The sequence below is a fragment of the Chiroxiphia lanceolata genome, chromosome 16, assembly GCF_009829145.1.
Source record: "Chiroxiphia lanceolata isolate bChiLan1 chromosome 16, bChiLan1.pri, whole genome shotgun sequence".
Classification (NCBI taxonomy): Eukaryota; Metazoa; Chordata; class Aves; order Passeriformes; family Pipridae; genus Chiroxiphia; species Chiroxiphia lanceolata.
This window is the reverse complement of record NC_045652.1, coordinates 13,234,829-13,251,101: the sequence shown is the minus strand read 5'-3', so window position 1 is coordinate 13,251,101 and position 16,273 is coordinate 13,234,829. Positions and strand designations below refer to the sequence as shown.

Sequence of the window (16,273 nt, the reverse complement as noted above, 5' to 3'; positions counted from 1 at the left end):
TTGTCCTTTTTTTTGGTTTTTTTTTTTCTTTGTTTTCTCGATAATTTTTATTTCTTAATCTCGCAAGCAAAGCTTCCATGCAGGGACTGTTCCCTCCTTATATTTGTTTTTTTCTCAACGCGCTTCATCCTCTGCCAGCTCCACGGCTTCTTCTCCATTTAAAAGAAAAAAAAAAATAAAAAAGAGAAGGCGTTGAAATATACGCGGTTTATTTTTTTTCCCACAGTCAGCTTTTTATTTATTAGCTTGAATTACTTTTGTTTTTTAGAGGTTTCTTATTTTTATCGCCCTTTCCGAGCTCCCTTTCCCAGCGACTCGCGGGGTCCGGCACTGCCGGGAGGACGCTGCCCGCACCCTCCTGCCCGCATTCCTGCCCGCTGCTTTCCCTGGGAGGACACGAGGGATTTCTGACCGTTTGATTTCACACTCTGGCTCTATTTTTAATTTTTTTTTTTCCTTTTCTTTCCCCTGGGCGCGGAGAGGTGACTCGGAGTTTACTTTAGGCGTTGGGAAGGTGACAGGTTTTGCAATAATAAACCTGCTCTTTTCCCAGCCGCCCGGGATGAATGACTTTGAAATTTGCAAACCTGATTGCCAACATCTGCAGAGAAGGAAGCAGCCCGAATCGAGGGAAAAAGATTTATTAGTTTTAGACTAGGTGGCAGTGCCAATTTCCCAGGTGCTAAGAGGAGAGGTGTAAAGCGAATGGGCTATGAAGCCAAGCACATGGGCAAACACCTTTTTTACTTCCCTTTTGTCTTTTTTTTTCTCCTGTTTTCTTTTTTTTTTATTCCCTGGGGTTTTTTTCCCCCCCCTTTCCTCCACCTCCTGCTGAAGCACAATACGATCTCTGCAAAAATTTGTCTGGATAATCTCAAGCCAAACTGAGTGTGGGTTTCAGTATTTTTTTGATTATTCTTATTTTTTATGGGGTAATTTTCTTTACTTTTTTTGTTCCTTTTTTTTTTTTTCCCCTCTTTTATTTCTCTTTCCAAAGTTCCTTTTCTGAAATCCAGGCAGGCCATGAGGGAGGCAATGAGCTCTGGCCTCCCTGAGCCGACCAAGCTCCGTGATGCCATCCGGGAGCTTTCCTACTGCGCTGGGAGCGAGCCTCAGATTTGGATCCCCTCCCAGAGGGAATGGGGTTTGCGATTCCCTCCTTTTTTTTTTTTTTTTTTTTTTTTTAGCGTGTTCTTATTATTTTCATTATTTTATTTTTTATTATTTTTGCTTTCTCTTCTCTGGAAGTCTTTTGAAATCCCCCCTCTCCGTGGCGCCCGGTCTCCCGGTCCGCTCCCCGGCGTGATCCTCGCAAAGCTCGGCTTGGTCACAGCAATTCCCAACCAGGCTAAACTCCATTAAAAAGATCCATACAATTAACAGCCGAAACTCCCATTAAACCACAGCAGTGGGATAGGCAGGGGTATTTTTTTTTGTTGTTGTTTTTTACGGCTTTAACAGTATCGCCTGGAATGATGATTGCTTCCTGCTACCGAGGGGCCCTTTGTAGGTTTGCATTTGCAGTGCTGTTGGTGCGTGGATTTTTTTTTTGGTTGTTGTTGTGGTTTTTTTTTGGGGGGGGGGAGTTTTTCGTTTTTAGGAAGGGTTTGGAAGGGTGGAAAGCCAAGGCTTGTGCAAGGGGTTAAGAAAAGTGGGCAGGAGGCGAAGCCTTTAAATAGAACCAGTTCAAACCGATCCTTAAATACTGCCGGGCTGAAGAAAGAGACTCTTGAATCTGTCCCAGCGTCCTCCGAAAATAAATACGCCCCTGTAAAAATAGCACGATTGGCCATATTTGAGAATCCAGTTATCGCCGGCACTGACTCCTTGTTTTTCCCGTACCCTCTGCTCGTTCCAGCAGTCGAGCTCTGCCCCAGCGCCAAAGTACGGGCGCCTGGGCTGTGTCCAGTGACCCCTGGACCTTCGGCTCCTCTCTGGGGGCTTTCTGCTCCTTGGTAGTGTTTTGGATGCTGCTGTGCAGGCTGAGGGGACTGGGACAGAAGCCCCTTTGTTGGAAGCTCATGGAGGGAGGAGTGAGCTGGAGGCTGAGGCGGGAGATGAGCCGGCCCTCGATGCCGGGCTGCCATTCCCTGTCCCCCCGGCGCTCTCCGCCGTCGCCATCTCCACGTCCCCGAGGAGGGCAGGGGGGTTATGAGGGCTGGGGAGCAGCGGGGTGCTCCCGATGGGCCTTGTCGAGGGACAGGGGAGGAAGGGGACTGCTTGCAATGGAATTTCATGCCTGGAGCTTGCTGGGAAGACCTTGCATAAAAAAAGGCTGCGGCCATGGAGTGGGGCAGTGGAGTCTATTGAGCGGCTCAAAATATGAGGGTTTTGTTGTTTTGCTCCTTCCCTGCCCCACTGTATTTTGGTCCCAGTCTCAGCTCCATCCTGGTGGAGTGTGTTGTTCTTGGCAGCCTCTGTGTTTTGGGGGAGGTGGAAAAGGCTCCCCCAGACGCGATTGCAAAGGGCTGCTCTGGGAGCGTGTCCCTGCCAGGCAGCAGCGGGGCTGTGTGTGAGCGAGGATCACCCACATCCAAAAAAAGACTCTCTGAGTTTAAGATAATAATCATAATAATTATTAAAAATGTGCTTTTTCCTGTATACTGAAGTATCCTTTCTTGGGTGGGGGCTGCTGGAACAGATCTGTTTATATATAAAAGGATTCTCAGCCTCTTCCATTAAAATATGCTTCAGGAACACTTTCCCGTGCCTGGGAAAAGGGACACACAGCAGTATGAGCAAAGCTGACTGCTCTGGAGCTGGATTTAACATAGTGGCTGGAAGGAAAGTGGTCAGACAGAGGGGAGAGATTTTGGTTTCCTTGCTTTCCTACTTTCACATTAGCATGTGCATTCAAATGCAGGGATTTAAGACAGATTGGAGACTCTCCCTGCTTCCAGGCCTGCTGTGCCCAGGGAGAAGTTTTCCAGTCAGCTGGGCCAGGTAGGAGCATAGGAAAAGAAATAAAAATACCCTTCCCCCCAGGATAGCGCTGCTGTGCCAGCAAAATCCCGCTGTAGCCATCCTTATAATGGCAAAATGGTGCTTCTGCTGAGCCCGCAGATTTTGCAGGAGGCCTTGCCGTTGGCAGTGCCAGCGGAAGCACAATTCGCTCATCCGACTGCATCCATGCTAAAATTGCTTCGCTGATAGAGATACCGGGATAGCACGGATTCAGTGCCGGACTGATCCGTGCCCCGCTCCTTCCTGTCACTCGGCTGGGGAGGATGGCAGCTCCCGGACCCGCTAGGACGCAGCTCTTTTTGGTCACGTTTTGATGCTGCAAGGAAAATACCATCGGTGTTTAATGGCCCTTGAAATCGCGGTTCCCCCTCCCTGCCCGCCCTGGGGGTGGTGCGAGGGGCTGAGCGCGGGGGGCTCCTTGGGGCAGTGGCTCGCAGTGTAACACGGGGAGGAATGTGGACGGGCTGGAGACCTGCCTGTGGGGATGTTTCTCCTCCCTTGGGGCCCTGGTGAAATTAGATGCTTTTTGATGCATGTTTTCAGGCAGAGCAGTGGCTGTGCTTGTCCCGGTGGGGCTCGGGGAGGTGATGCTGGCCTGGATGTTGTACTTGGTCCTGTCGCACTCTCCTCTTCACACCCGGCGTCCCCGGGGGTGGAGGAAGCGCTCGGCCGTGGAGTGATGTCCCTGCAGCTCCCTTGGGCTGGCAGCCAACTTGCAGGCTGTGAGGGAGGCAGGAGCAGTGTCTTCGGGCTGAGATGGTGGTGGAAAAGGGACTTGGTGCGTTTTCGGGAGTCTCCCACCATGCGCTCTGGTTTTTCTCTGATGTCCCAGTGATTTTCCTGAGGTCCTGGTGGTTGGGTGGGTTGTGGGGTGGTGTCTCCATACTTTGGGAGGGATGGGAAGGACCGTCCACCCTGTCCTGCAACACCCCATTGAAGTTCCCATCCCAAGTGCTGGTAGCTCGTGGTGGGGACGTTGGGCTTGGAACATGGACAGGAGCCCAAGGGCAAATGTGGTGACGTAAACTTGCTCGGAGCAAGGTACTGTGGGATCCTCTACTGTGTGAGGCTTTCTAATACCTTCCCTAGGTGAATGAGTGGGAACCTGTCCCTGCCTCTAGTACACAAGGCTGGTAAAGGTGTGATTTATTAGCAACCCTTCTCCCACCCAGCACTGAATCTCCTTGGTGGGGTTGGAAAACCACAGGTTCCATCCCTGACTGATGTTGTGCCAGAGAAAATCTGATCCGGAGGATGAGCCGGTACTAGAAATCCTAGCTGGTGGTGGCATGGGGCACCAGGCAGGTCCCTGGTGTTGGGGACAGGCTCCTGCTCTTTCCCAGCACAGCAGCTGTTGGAGAAATGGAAATCTCTGGGAATTAATCTCGCTGCAGACGTGGCTACCAGAGCAGGGCTTTCGTAAGGGAAATTTTAGATCTCCTTTCTAGGATAACCCAGGGTAAGGCTGAAATTAGTTTATAATTATCCAGTAAATAACCCCCCATCTTGTCATTTCACCATCTTCTGATGAATATGGAAATGAACATTGTTGAGGGGAATTAACGTCATTACGGCAGCTTTCCAGGTGAGCGCCTTGCGGTTCTGCCACGGCTGCAACCGGCGGGCGGGTGTCGGATCACCTCCTGGAGCTGGGGTTAGCGCCGACGAGTCGGAACAAGGCCCCGTGTGTTTGCACCGTGTACTAAACTGGTCCAGTTAAAGCTTCGGGCGGGAGGTGGTGCAGGGAATCGGGGCCAGACTGGCATGTGCTGACACGAAAGCTGCCGTGCCGGGATGAGGAGATGTTGGTCTGGGTTAGGTAACGCGATCCAGCATCGCCTGCTCGAGGTGCTGAGGACAAGGGAGTGCTTTGTTCGGCCTCGTTGCTGAAATGGAGAGCACGGTGCGCCCTGAACGACCTGAAAATGCAGGCGGGGTTTGGGATGGTGAAGAGCCAAGGGCAGCCCTGAGCTCCCTGCCCGTGGAGCGGGGGTGAGGGAGCAGTGCTGTGACTGGCATTACAGCCCCTTGCTGACTTTTCCAGCTGGAGATGCTGTTTAAAAAGCAAAGTTTGGGAGTGGAGCACTCCAGTGTGGCTGCCTCACCCTGGCCACGAGGATTTGGTAGTTTCCTTCTCCCCGTGTTTCCTCCTAGCCCCGCGTTTCTGGCTGGCTTCGCTCCGGGACGGCACAGCTGGATGCCTGCAGGCATCGCGATGGGCCCACGGACACCCTCTCTCCCTGCTGTTGATTTTCTTTGCATATTGTTCGCTTCTCTCCGCCTCTTAAACACCGAGGGGACGGCACCACACAAACCCTTTAGCCCTGTCCATGTCCGTGCTGGCTGGGGGACGCGCGGTGGGAGCCCCTCGTATGGCAGCGCCACGGCAGTGACAGTTGGGCTCCCTCCCCACGCCGCCAGGATCAGCTGTTGGGTGCACAATATGCTCCCGTTTCCCTCTCCAGCTGTTCGCTGACGGTTATGGGAAGCGAAAGGTAGTTTGAGAGTTTGGTATCTCTAAATCAGGGAGGTGATGGGCAGAAAGGAGGGGCTGAGGGGGGACTCGGTTTGTATGAGGCTGGGTTTTGTTTAAATCCAGCCAGACTTGAAATAGTGGCTCAAGGATTGAAGTGACCTTGGGAATAAATTTTATTGCCAGCAGTGGCCAAAGAGCCATTTTGAGGGAGCTGGATGCAGACAGGCAAGCCAAACATGGTGGGCTCGGAGCAGTGTGCTATGTTCAGGAGAAAATATGCTTTCTTACAGGAATAACGTAGATTTTAAGGCACTCAGCCCTGTTTCTCTGGAGCTGTATCCCCGGCAACTTCTGCAAGGGTTGTTCCTGCTTCTGCCTCCATCCATCTTATCCTGCAGCATCCCTGACAGCAAACAACCCTTTTTACCTTTGGTAGTTAGATGTATTGCCCCTGATTCCCTTTCTGCCCCCATCCCATCTCAGCAGAATTCCCCGTGGCTTGAATATACTTTTGGTCCATTTGGTTTAATTGCTTTTAATTCAAAAAAATTAAAAATAATAATTGGAATGGCCAGCGTGGAGGGGAGGAAGGGTTTTGGAGGGATTGGGCTCTGTGCTGCTTGCAGGCAGCGCCGGTCGCCGTGTGTGGATGAAGCAGCCCCTGCGTTACCATGTGTCGTTCTGGTGTTTGTGTCCTGGTCTGCTGAGTGGGGAGACATCCTACATGCCATGTCACATAGAAGCCAAGTAGATAATACTCCAGTAAGTAAAGATCCGGGCAGGTGAGTTCCACCTTGCTGAGGTGCCGGTGGAAGCCCTGGCTCCACTCGGCCAGGCAGACACACCGTGCTGGGCTCCTGGCATGTGCAGCCTGCCGGGGTTTCCCTTTGCAATCCCTGCGTTACAGCGGGGCTTTCTCCCTAATGAGATTAGTGACACAAAGCAGCAATTCTTCTGCTACTTTTAATGGATGTTCGGGGTTTGTGTGGAATCGGAAATTCCTACTTTCATCAGATGAGCTCTCTCTGTGACTATTTTGTGGACAGATCTTCCTTTCCTCGGCTTTGGGGCTGACATTATTATTGGCAGAAGTGTTTTAGGCTTTCCCCTTCTGCCCCCCTCTGCCTCCCCTCCTTCCCAGACCCAACCATGGTGGATTTTATCTTCTGTCCTGCTTTGAATCTTGCCATCAGCCCAAGCTGCTTCCATCTTGTGGAGGACTCAAAAACCTGGTGGCCTTCCCTGGACACACTAAATGCAGCTGGGTGGAAGGAGAAGTGCAAAAGTCACTCTTGAATTGTTCTTGCAGATGCTCCTTGGTCTCTGCAGTTGAGATCTGGAAGCATTTTCGTGTGCGTGTATGTAAATATATGAGGTACCCATTTAGTGCCTCACCTGGCAGAGAGCTGGCCATCCCTGCCTGGTGACATCAAGGCCAGCTTGGCAATTTGTCAAGAGCCCAAGGGCTGCGCTTCAATTTGAATATGGATTTGCATGATTCATCAGGAATTAAACCACAACACCATAATATTTGCCTCTGCGTTTATCTCCTGTTATTGGTGGAGAGGAGGTGTGGGGTCCTGGGTGTTTGCTGACCACAGACACTCCTTTGCTTCATGGTTTGGCACTTTTTTGGTGCAGAAGAGCTGACGCAGACTGATGTTCAGGAGGATGTGAGAAGGACGGGAGCCTCTGGAAGGAAAAAGGGCTGAACGTGGGGTCAAGAGGAGAGGCTGGGCAGAGGCTGAGCTTTTGAGCCTGGTTTAAGGGAAAGAGGCTTATGGAATTGTGATCTGTGAGTGGATCCCTTTCTTCCACCCATAGATGCCTGCAGCCTGTTGTTGAATTTCTTTTGGGGTGGTTTTGGTCCCTGCAGGAGGTCAGCACTGGGCTCTGGGAGAGGAATGTGTTCACTCCCATGGCACACAGAGCACTACATGCAGGTACATCCAGCTTCACTTTGCACTTACCCTGTCCTGGCCGCGCTGTATCCAAGTGGGAATCGTGAAGCTGGAGTTGATGAACATGTTTGGGTCATTGACAATGTGCTTGCTCCAGCCCTGGGGTATTTCTGGGACCCAGTCCCCTCTTGCTGCCAGGACCTCTGTGTTGTGCAGTGGTTGCAATGCCAATGCTGAGCACACACGTGTTGGTGATGGGGTGTTCAGGTCCAAATGGGGGGCTGTGCCTCAGTTTCCCCTTGCAGTGCCACCCCCCCTTTGCAAGGCACCCCAAGAGCTGCTGAGCCACGGCAGCTGCTTTGCAAACAAGAGGGTTTATAATAAGCAGCGACAGAGGCTGCGTCTCCCAGGGCTTTGAGTCATCCTGGCTCGTGCTGACTGCGCCTGGCAGGGGCCTGGGAGGCAAAACAAACCCACATCCAGCTGCCACCTCTCTGCCAGATGTTAGTGGTGGGGTGACTGTTTGGGTTTCAGCGGTGGACCTACCAGGGAAGCAGATGGAGGTGCTGTAGGGAGATCCAACCTCTCTGGTGGCTGTGGTGAAACCCTGGAGAAACCGGTGGCTTGGGGACTTGCAGTTGGGCCACCTGATTTCTGGAGGGAGGGGCGAGATGAGCAGCCCTGCTCTGGGGTTGTGTATTTGGGTTTGCAGAACTGGGGGTGCTGAGGCCCCTTCCAGCACTCCCGGGCTTGGGCATGGTGTGGGCTGTTCTGGTCATGACCCCTCACCGTGCTGGGCAGGAGGACAGGCAGGGGGGAACCCAGGGGTGATCCCACTCACCACCCCATGCAGAGGGAAGGCAGGCAGGGCAGTAGGTGTCCCTGGCCAGCAATGGGAAGCTGAGGGGAGGAGCAGGCAGGTGGCGTTTACCTTTCAGTGGGCGCCTGGCGTGTGTCGGCAGGGCTGGTGCTGCCCATCACACAGCGGTGTTTAATTTCTCAATGGGAGGGCAGGGAGATGATGCTGCACAGTCCCATTTAACCTGCTGGTGACCTGATCTGAAGTCATTGTGGCTGAAAATAGACCGTGTTCCCTCCAGGGCACGGCTAATGGTGCTGGGAAAGCTGGGATCTCTCTTTGAAGGCTGATTTAATTGCTGCTGGCAGGCACTCGGGGCAGGTGATGTGGGGACCAGCACCCGGTGCCATCCCACAGTAACCTCCCCCCACTGAGTGCTTGTAGCTCTCCTGGCTCTGGCAGCGAAGGGTAATGAGCTGTTTTCTAGGGAAGGTGTGGGATGGTGTGTGGGTGGTGCTGGGCTAAATGTGCGGGCAGGGCTCAGGGAATGGGGGTTCACTTGTTTGCATTGTCTACTGCACTGAGTTTGGGTGATTAAAAAAAAAATACAATTTTAAAAAATGGGATGAGTTAAATTTCTGTACTAGGAAGGAGAGGGAGCACCTGTACTGAAAGTGTGGCAGGAGCAGAGTCAGTGGTAGGACCCCTGTGCTGGCCACCAGTGTGTTCACCGAGATGAAGGATGGACCAGGGCAAAGACATTTTGCTACTGTCCTAGAAAATCAGGAGAGGAAGGCGAGATGCAATCTAGCAGCCAGGTTCTGCGTTCCTGGGCGTTCTGCTAATCAGTTTGAGAGTTCAAATTATTATTTTTTCAATTTCCATATGTTCCATTTTAGTAAATGTGGAGCCGAAGAACCCACTGAGTTGCTCCTTGCTGTTTGAGGAGAGCTGTGTGGTTGTGCAGTGAGAGCCTGGAGGTTTCAGTGGACCCCCGTTGGGGTGTCAGGTTTAATTATGCCAGTGGAAATGGAGAGACATCCGACGTGGTGGTGGATTTCAGGCTGGGGGCACGTGGGAGAAGCTTCTGCTGTAGTAGCAGGCAGCGACCCAGGAGCCTTGGCACTCGTTTGAGCATCAGGATTAACGTGGGACTGGATCGGTGCTTCCCAGATTCCATGTTTCAGGCTGCGTGGCCTGGATGGGCATTGTGTCAAGAGTCCCAATGGGATGGTTTCCATCCTGGCCCCTCCAGTGGGAGGAAAAGCCACCTCTGCTGGAGGGATTCATGTCCCCACCTGGGTGGCTTCACACTGTCCTCATGGCGATGGTGTCAACGGGGAGCTGGTGGGAGATCTTATGGGTGTCTTTCTCCAATATAGGCTGGTATATACCTGTCTCCAGTATGTGCTTGTATATACCTTGGATTGCCTTTGACTTGTGGCGTGGTGGAAACTGAGTCTGCAGGACGCCGGGGGCAGAGCGGAGGCGTGAGCACCAGTCCCTTGAGCCCTTCCAGCCACTTCTTCCCATTTTCTCCTCCTCCACCATCTCCAGGCTGTTGGGGCTGTTCCAGCTCCCGGGTGAGGAGGAGGTGAGCAGCAGGGCTCATTCAGCCTGATGATATTTATTTCCATGGAGCACGGAACCGCCTCCCCCCCCCCTTGCCCTGTGGTCACACCCTGCCCATCGGTGTGCCCTGACTGCAGAGGAGAGGCTGGTGATTCACTGCAAGAGTAACACGGCAGGAAAATCATGGCACGGCATCCGCATGGGGCAGTGGCTGCGGGAGGGCCAGTAGGAAACCCGGCGGGAGCGCGCGGTGTTCCTGTGCTGACGCAGCTGCGAGCCATAGTAAATATTGAGCAAGAGCCACTTAAAAATAAAGCAGCCTGGACACAAGATTCCCATGTGGAATAAAATAAAATTAAAAGAAACAATGGAGAGCCGCTCTGAGCTGGAGGGAGTGATTTTTGCGGCTGAAGGGAAGAGCGGCACGGCGGTGTTCGAGCCGGCAAAGGCCAGGAGCGTGGACCCCCCGCCGGAGGATGCTGTCTCCGAGCTCGCCAGGGCCCTTAGAAGATTAAATGGGGAGTTAAATTGCCCTGGCTGTTCTGGATCCCGGGGATGGGATCGAAGGCTTTCAGGGGATGCAGAGAATTGAGGCCGTAAATTAAGGCTTTGAAGCAACTGCCAGTCCCATGGCATGGGGTGTTAATATGGCTGGGTCGGGTTTTGGGGCGGGGAGTGGTGGGTTGTGGCAGCAGCTTGGGGCTGCAGGGACAGGGTTGGGGACCGACCGCTGCTACAGTCCAGGCACATCTGATCCGGGGGCTTTGGTTTCAGCCTGGCTTGTTCAGGGGCTCGTATCACTGGTGTCTCGTGCGTGGCACAGAGTCAAGGCGGCTCCGGTGCCTCGGGTGTCACTAGAGCTGCCCTGTCAGGCAGGGGAGGAGGCGGCAAAGATTTACACTGTCAGCACTCCGGGCTTGCAGCTGTTTGCAGCCATAAATGTGTGCATGAGGAATAGCTGCCCCCTGCGTGGGGCAGAGATGGGGAAGTGTGTGCGGGAGGGGGAGCCCTGAGAGAGTCTTCCCTGGGAAACTGCTGTTTCTGCAGGGAAAGGATCGGGCTCACTGATGACAGTGAGCATTGGCAGCTGGTGCTGGTATGGTGTCCGTCCTGCTGCTGGTGGGAGGGATACTCACTGTGCTTGGACTTCTCCCCCTTCCCCTCCCTCCCTGGCGGGACTCATGAGGACATAAGCGTTTATCCAGCTGTTTGTGGCGTGGACTGTTGTCCCAGTTGGCTGCCTGTGAGGCACTGTGAGCCGGACTGGGGAAGAGGTGACTGTGCTCCCGACCAAGGGCGGCTGCAGCTCCTGCTCAGCTCCTGCTGAGCCCAACAGCCAACTGAGACCCTGACTGCAGCAGGGCTGCAAATGTCCCTTGAGTGCCCAGACTGGAAGACACCCCATGGAAATAAACCTAAAGCCTCACTGCTGTGTTTCCCAGCCCTGCTGGACTTGGATTGAAGAGTCCAAGGGACCAAGCATTTCAACTTAGGCCCCTCTGTGGCCACAGCCCGATACAGAGCACTGTGTGGTGCCAGCCTGATTCCTGGCAGTGTGTCCATCCATCATGGCCTGGGGAGGATGGATTGAGATGCCTGCGGTTGGAAATATTTCATAAGTGGCAGAAACGTGTAACGGGCAGATGGGGCCAATGGGGGAGAGTTACTTCACTTCTCCCAGGGTGTTGGAGGCCGCTGGTCTTCCGGGTGATGGGACTGTGGCTTCTCAGGCAAGGATGGCTCATGGCCAGGGCTCAGCTTCAGGGTGTACTTTGCAGCCAGCATCACACGTGGCCACCTGCTTACCTCTGCAGGCCAGCAGGGCTGTGTTGGACTTGATTAAAGGTCTTTTCCAACTTAAATGCTTCTGTGATTCTGTAACGGCAGAGACTGGAAATCCATCCCAGAGCATGAGCAGAGGCTTTGTGGATGCTGCTTCTCCCTGGTGTGTTGGTGCTGCTGGCTGGTTTGGAAAACAAGGAGCCCGACCAGGAGTGTGAATTCCCTGTTGAGTGGTGTCACCGTGTTGCTCCCACTTGCTGTCCTTGACCCTTCATGGGTGTCCAAGTGAGCTGTACCTCTACACCAGGTTGGCAGCCAGTGTGGAGGGCAGCATGGGGATGCCATGAAGGTGCCAGCTGGTCACCTGCACGCGTGGTGAGATGGAGCAGTTTTCCCAGCACTGGCACAAACCCATGTCACATCAGACATGTAGCCTGGCTCACTGGCCGCAGCTGTGTATGCAGGGGAGGTGTGTTCAACTCCAGCGTGTCACCTCCAGCATGTCCCACTCCTGCCTGTCTCTTTCAAAACACAGACTTGGCTGACTTGTCCAGCTGGGACTAAATTTCAGGCCTGGGGTCTGGGGTGACCAAGTTGGAGAGAGTCCACAGGTTTAGAACCTCTGCCAGGGGATGGTTTCTGTTGGCTCCCTCCTCATGGGGAACTTTGGCAAACCCCAAGCGGGCTGAGCACGTGGGGCCTGTTTCCCTCTCACTTCCCCTAGCATGACCTCCGGCCTCCAGACGTTTGGTGTGTGGTTTGTGCGGTCGCTGGTATCTCATCTCCTCATCGGTCACATCCCCTCCTGGTGATGAGTCACCCGGCTTTACCTCTTCCCCCCAAACTTGTGCAGTTTTGGAGAGCTGGGCAAAGATGATGTTTTCAACTGCTGACACATCTGCACCCGCCAAGTTCCTTTAATAACAGCCCTTCGTGATTTATGTCTCGGTTGTGCAAAACAGGTATGTTTTATCATCTTGGAGCTGGGAAGGAGGAGGACAGGTGTGCCAATCCACTGTACCTGCTGCAGCATCACAGGGGTTACATTTTGGCTGCTGGCTGTCACCTAGCTACAGGATTGAGGGACGATCTCTGTGCCCTAAACCCTTTTACCCTCAGAGCTGGGCTGCTTTGGGTCTTGTGTGCCCATGCTGGCATAAGTGTTGATGGTACCTTCCCCAGGCGGTCAGAGGCCGTGCTGATGGGCACACGCGCGTTTGGCGTGGTGTAACTTGGCAGGAAAGGAGGGCAAAACCAGTCTGGGGCTGGCAGTGCTGCCAGCTCGCACCTCCCTGCCTTGCACCGCGGTGCCAGCCCGCCTCTGGGCAAGCAGTCGGCTGGAGGAGCGTGGCTCAGCCTGCCGAGACCTGTCGGAGTGTCCCTGGGCAAAACAGATCTTGCGCTGGTTCAGCAAACACTCTGGCCCCGGGCGGATGGAGATGGTTGTGGTTTCCCCTTTTCCCCTCCCTTTCTCCTGGCAGAAGCCCATGGTTGGGGTGAGCTGTGAGTTGCTCACTGCGGTAGAGTTTCTCCCCTTGGCATCGCTTTCTGGCACGGAGATCCAAGGAGGGAGCGACTTGCCCGCGGCCGCCTCCTGCGAGTGCAGCTCCTCAGCGCATGGAGGAGCAGCTTCTCCTCCAGGTCCTGCTCAGGGGAGCGGGGCAGCAGGTTTCAGACTGGAGGGCTGTAAGGAGGAAGGGATGCTCTGGCAGTGCCTCGGGGTTGGATTTGCATTGGGTTCATCCCCAGGAAGACTGTAACCCGGATCCCTGCTCCAGCTCTGGTTCCTGGTAGGGAATGAGTCAGGTAAATAGAGCCTGGGCAGCTTCTCTGGGCACTTAGCAAGGGAAAACAGTGTCACTGATAGACCTGAGGCTGAGGTTCAGGTGGTGTTCTGGTTTTGCTGCTGGCCAGCTTGGTGATGCAGGCAAGCCATTGCACCTGCCTGTGCCTCAGTTTCTCCACCTACAAAGCTTTGGGATGTACTTTGAGCTCCTATGCTGGGCTTATGCCTCTCCAAGAAGCAGTGCTGCTGCCATGGACTTGTGGGAGTCCCTGGGAAGGGCTGCCTGATGGGAGGTGGTTTTGGGGCTGGGCTGGTGGCATCAACTCAGTTCTGCAGCTGTTTCCCCAGCTGTCATGGTGACACTGCCCTGCAGGGTCTCCAACCTGTCCATCTGAACCTGTTCCCATCTTGGACACTTCCCATTCCTCCTCGTGCTCCTGCAGCCCCAAGCTGAGGCTGGGTCACTGTAGTGGGATGTGATAATGCTGATTGTGGAGGAAACCCCAGAACATTTGGGGCTGGGACTGACCCTGTGTTATTACTGGGTAGAATAAGATGGCATAAGCAGGGGGTTGCCGCAGTAGGAGCAGGGATGTAACTGGTACCAAAATGCCTCTTTGGGTACCAGTAGCTTAAGCCATGTGCAGGTGTCCCGGTGCTGGATGGCAGGGCTGGATTGTGTCCCCTCCCTGGAGCTCTGCAGGTGGCTCCATGTTCTTGCACGATGTGCAAGTGGGGACATGCCATGGGCATCTGTGCTCAGTGGTTTCTGCAGCATGGGATGTGTCTTGCTGTGATCTCCATGCTGGTGTTCCCGCCTGTTGGAGCAGCTGCAGCTGGGACCGAGGTCTGGCTGGGAGAAGGGTCTCACGTGGGGATGTCTGCGGCTGGGGCCGCAGGGCTCGTGTGGCATGGGGTGCTCCAAGGGGTTTGCCATGCTGCAACCATGTGCTCTGCCAGATGGGACTTGCATTCCCTGGGAAATGTGTCACTCCTGCTCCAGATGCTGGCTCGCTGCCAGCCCAGCCGTGCCGGAGCGGTGTGGTGACGGTGGCACAGCCGAGGGGAAACACGCTGTGGAGCGGCGCTGCTCACAGCTAAACCAGGCTGAACACTTCTGGGTTCTGCCCAGCTCTCTCCAGCTCCGGTGGTAAGAAAAGGTGTTTGGAACTGCTTCACTGTGCAGGTTTTGGGGTTACCGAGCAGTGGTGTGGACATGCGTGTGCACTCTGTTACAGCACCGTGCACAAGATTAAATAGCAAGATCTACCTGCTGGGGACGGGCTCAGGGTTGAACTTTGTGGGCACAGCAGCTCCCCTGGTCCTGCCGCTGGAGGGTTGGCGTGTGCGGGTGGTGCCGCTGGGATCTGTTGGGCGATGGATCCGGGCCAGGAGCTGTGCGGAGCACCGCGTCGGTGAAGCACATATGCCGGGATGCAAATATGTACGCGAAAGAGATCCTGGCTGTCTAAATAATGTGAAATATTGACTAGCTGTCGCAGATGGTGCTCCACGTGCAGCTTCGGGGACTGAACTTCTCTGTCTCCCCTTGGGTTTTGGTGTGATGTTGTTTTGATCTGGTTGGATGCTGGACTCTTTACAAAAGTTGTTGCCTGGTTGCTTTCAGTGAGATCGTGTAATTTTGGGGAAGTTGGTTGCTAATGAGGGCTGAGGGGAAGGGAGGAGGGTTGCAGAGGGCTCCTTCAGACTCTCTTGATGGCTTTTACTCAGTTTTTAAATGATGGCTCTGACTGGGATGCTGGTTCTGGCAGGGGTTAGAGTTTGTAGTGTTGCACGGGTGTCGTTTGGTGGCAGTGTTGGAGAGGAATTGGTGCCTGTAGCCAAGAGCATGTGTTATTACCACTATTATGGTGATTGTATTCACTGAGGAAGCGCTGATGATGGTGATTTGCATGAGGATGTTGCTTGGGGGCCCAGTATCCAAGACATCATCCAGACTGCTGGCAGCAGGGCCTTGGGGACATGCTGCTTTCATATCAGCTCGTGGATGGGTGTCACGTTTTGTGCTCTTTTTTGCCTTCTTCTGAGATAAGATGCTGGGTTTGGATGGAAGAAACAGTGCTTTGTGTGAGCTACTCTGAAGGATGCTCTCGTGTTTTCCCAAAGCCCGTACCCAGTCATGGCCACCTGCAGCTGGGCTGGGCTGTGCTGGCAAAGCTGTGCTGGCAAGAGGGTCTTATAACTGCTCTGGAAGTACGTTGGGGAGTGTCCTCACCCACAGGTTGCTGTGGTTGTGATAAAACACCTTATCAGCCAGGTGGTTTGGTTGTTTAGTTCCAGGTTAAGGCTCTGCTTGGGTAGCAGCATGCTCCGTTTGCTGCAAAATTGGAGCCCTGCAGGTGTACCTGGGGCGATCTGGGCACCAGCAGTGGGGGATCAGTACCCAAAGGGGGGGGGTCTCTGAGCAGTGCTCCTCGTGATGGGCTGTGTGTGGTGCGTGTTGTTGCCGTGTGCGTCCCCTCCGCCGGCGCTCCTGGCGCGCGAGGGACCGACAGCCACAACAGTCTGTGCTCCTGCGGGGCTCGTTCCAAGGCAGCGTGCCGCTTGGGATGAAACATGTTTCCCTCTTCTGTTTCCCATTTTCTGCAGGCTTTTCCCATCTGCCTAACGGTCTCTACCCATCGTACATTCCCCTGAGCCACCTCGAACCTCCCAGTGCCGGCAGTCCTCTCCTGGCCCAGCTGGGACAGCACAGCCTCTTTGAGTCACAGAAAGGTGAGTCTTGGACCCCGTGTGCCCTTTCTGGCCCTCCTGGTCACTCCTGGGTGTCCTTTGGGCTTGTTTGGCTGCTGGAGCTGCTGGGTGCTGGGGTGTTGGGGGTGAAGAGCAGGAACCCCCTGGACTGATCATCCAGGGTTGTTCCCTGGTGTTAGCAGTACCAGGGTTTTGGATGTAGCTGTGCTGTAGGGAAGCTGGCCAGATCCCACCTTGAAGTCCCAGTGTGCATTAGGACAGGACTGTCCTGCATCCCA

At 54.2% G+C, this 16,273-nt stretch overlaps 1 protein-coding gene across 1 annotated transcript in view; it reads left to right on the top strand.

Annotated features, from left to right (window-relative positions):
• The window catches only part of TNRC18 (trinucleotide repeat containing 18), a 56,967-nt gene that overhangs the window by 2,595 nt on the left and 38,099 nt on the right, over positions 1-16,273 (top strand). The window contains 1 exon segment of the mRNA XM_032704229.1: positions 15,891-16,016. Coding sequence (XP_032560120.1) covers positions 15,891-16,016 — 126 coding nt within the window.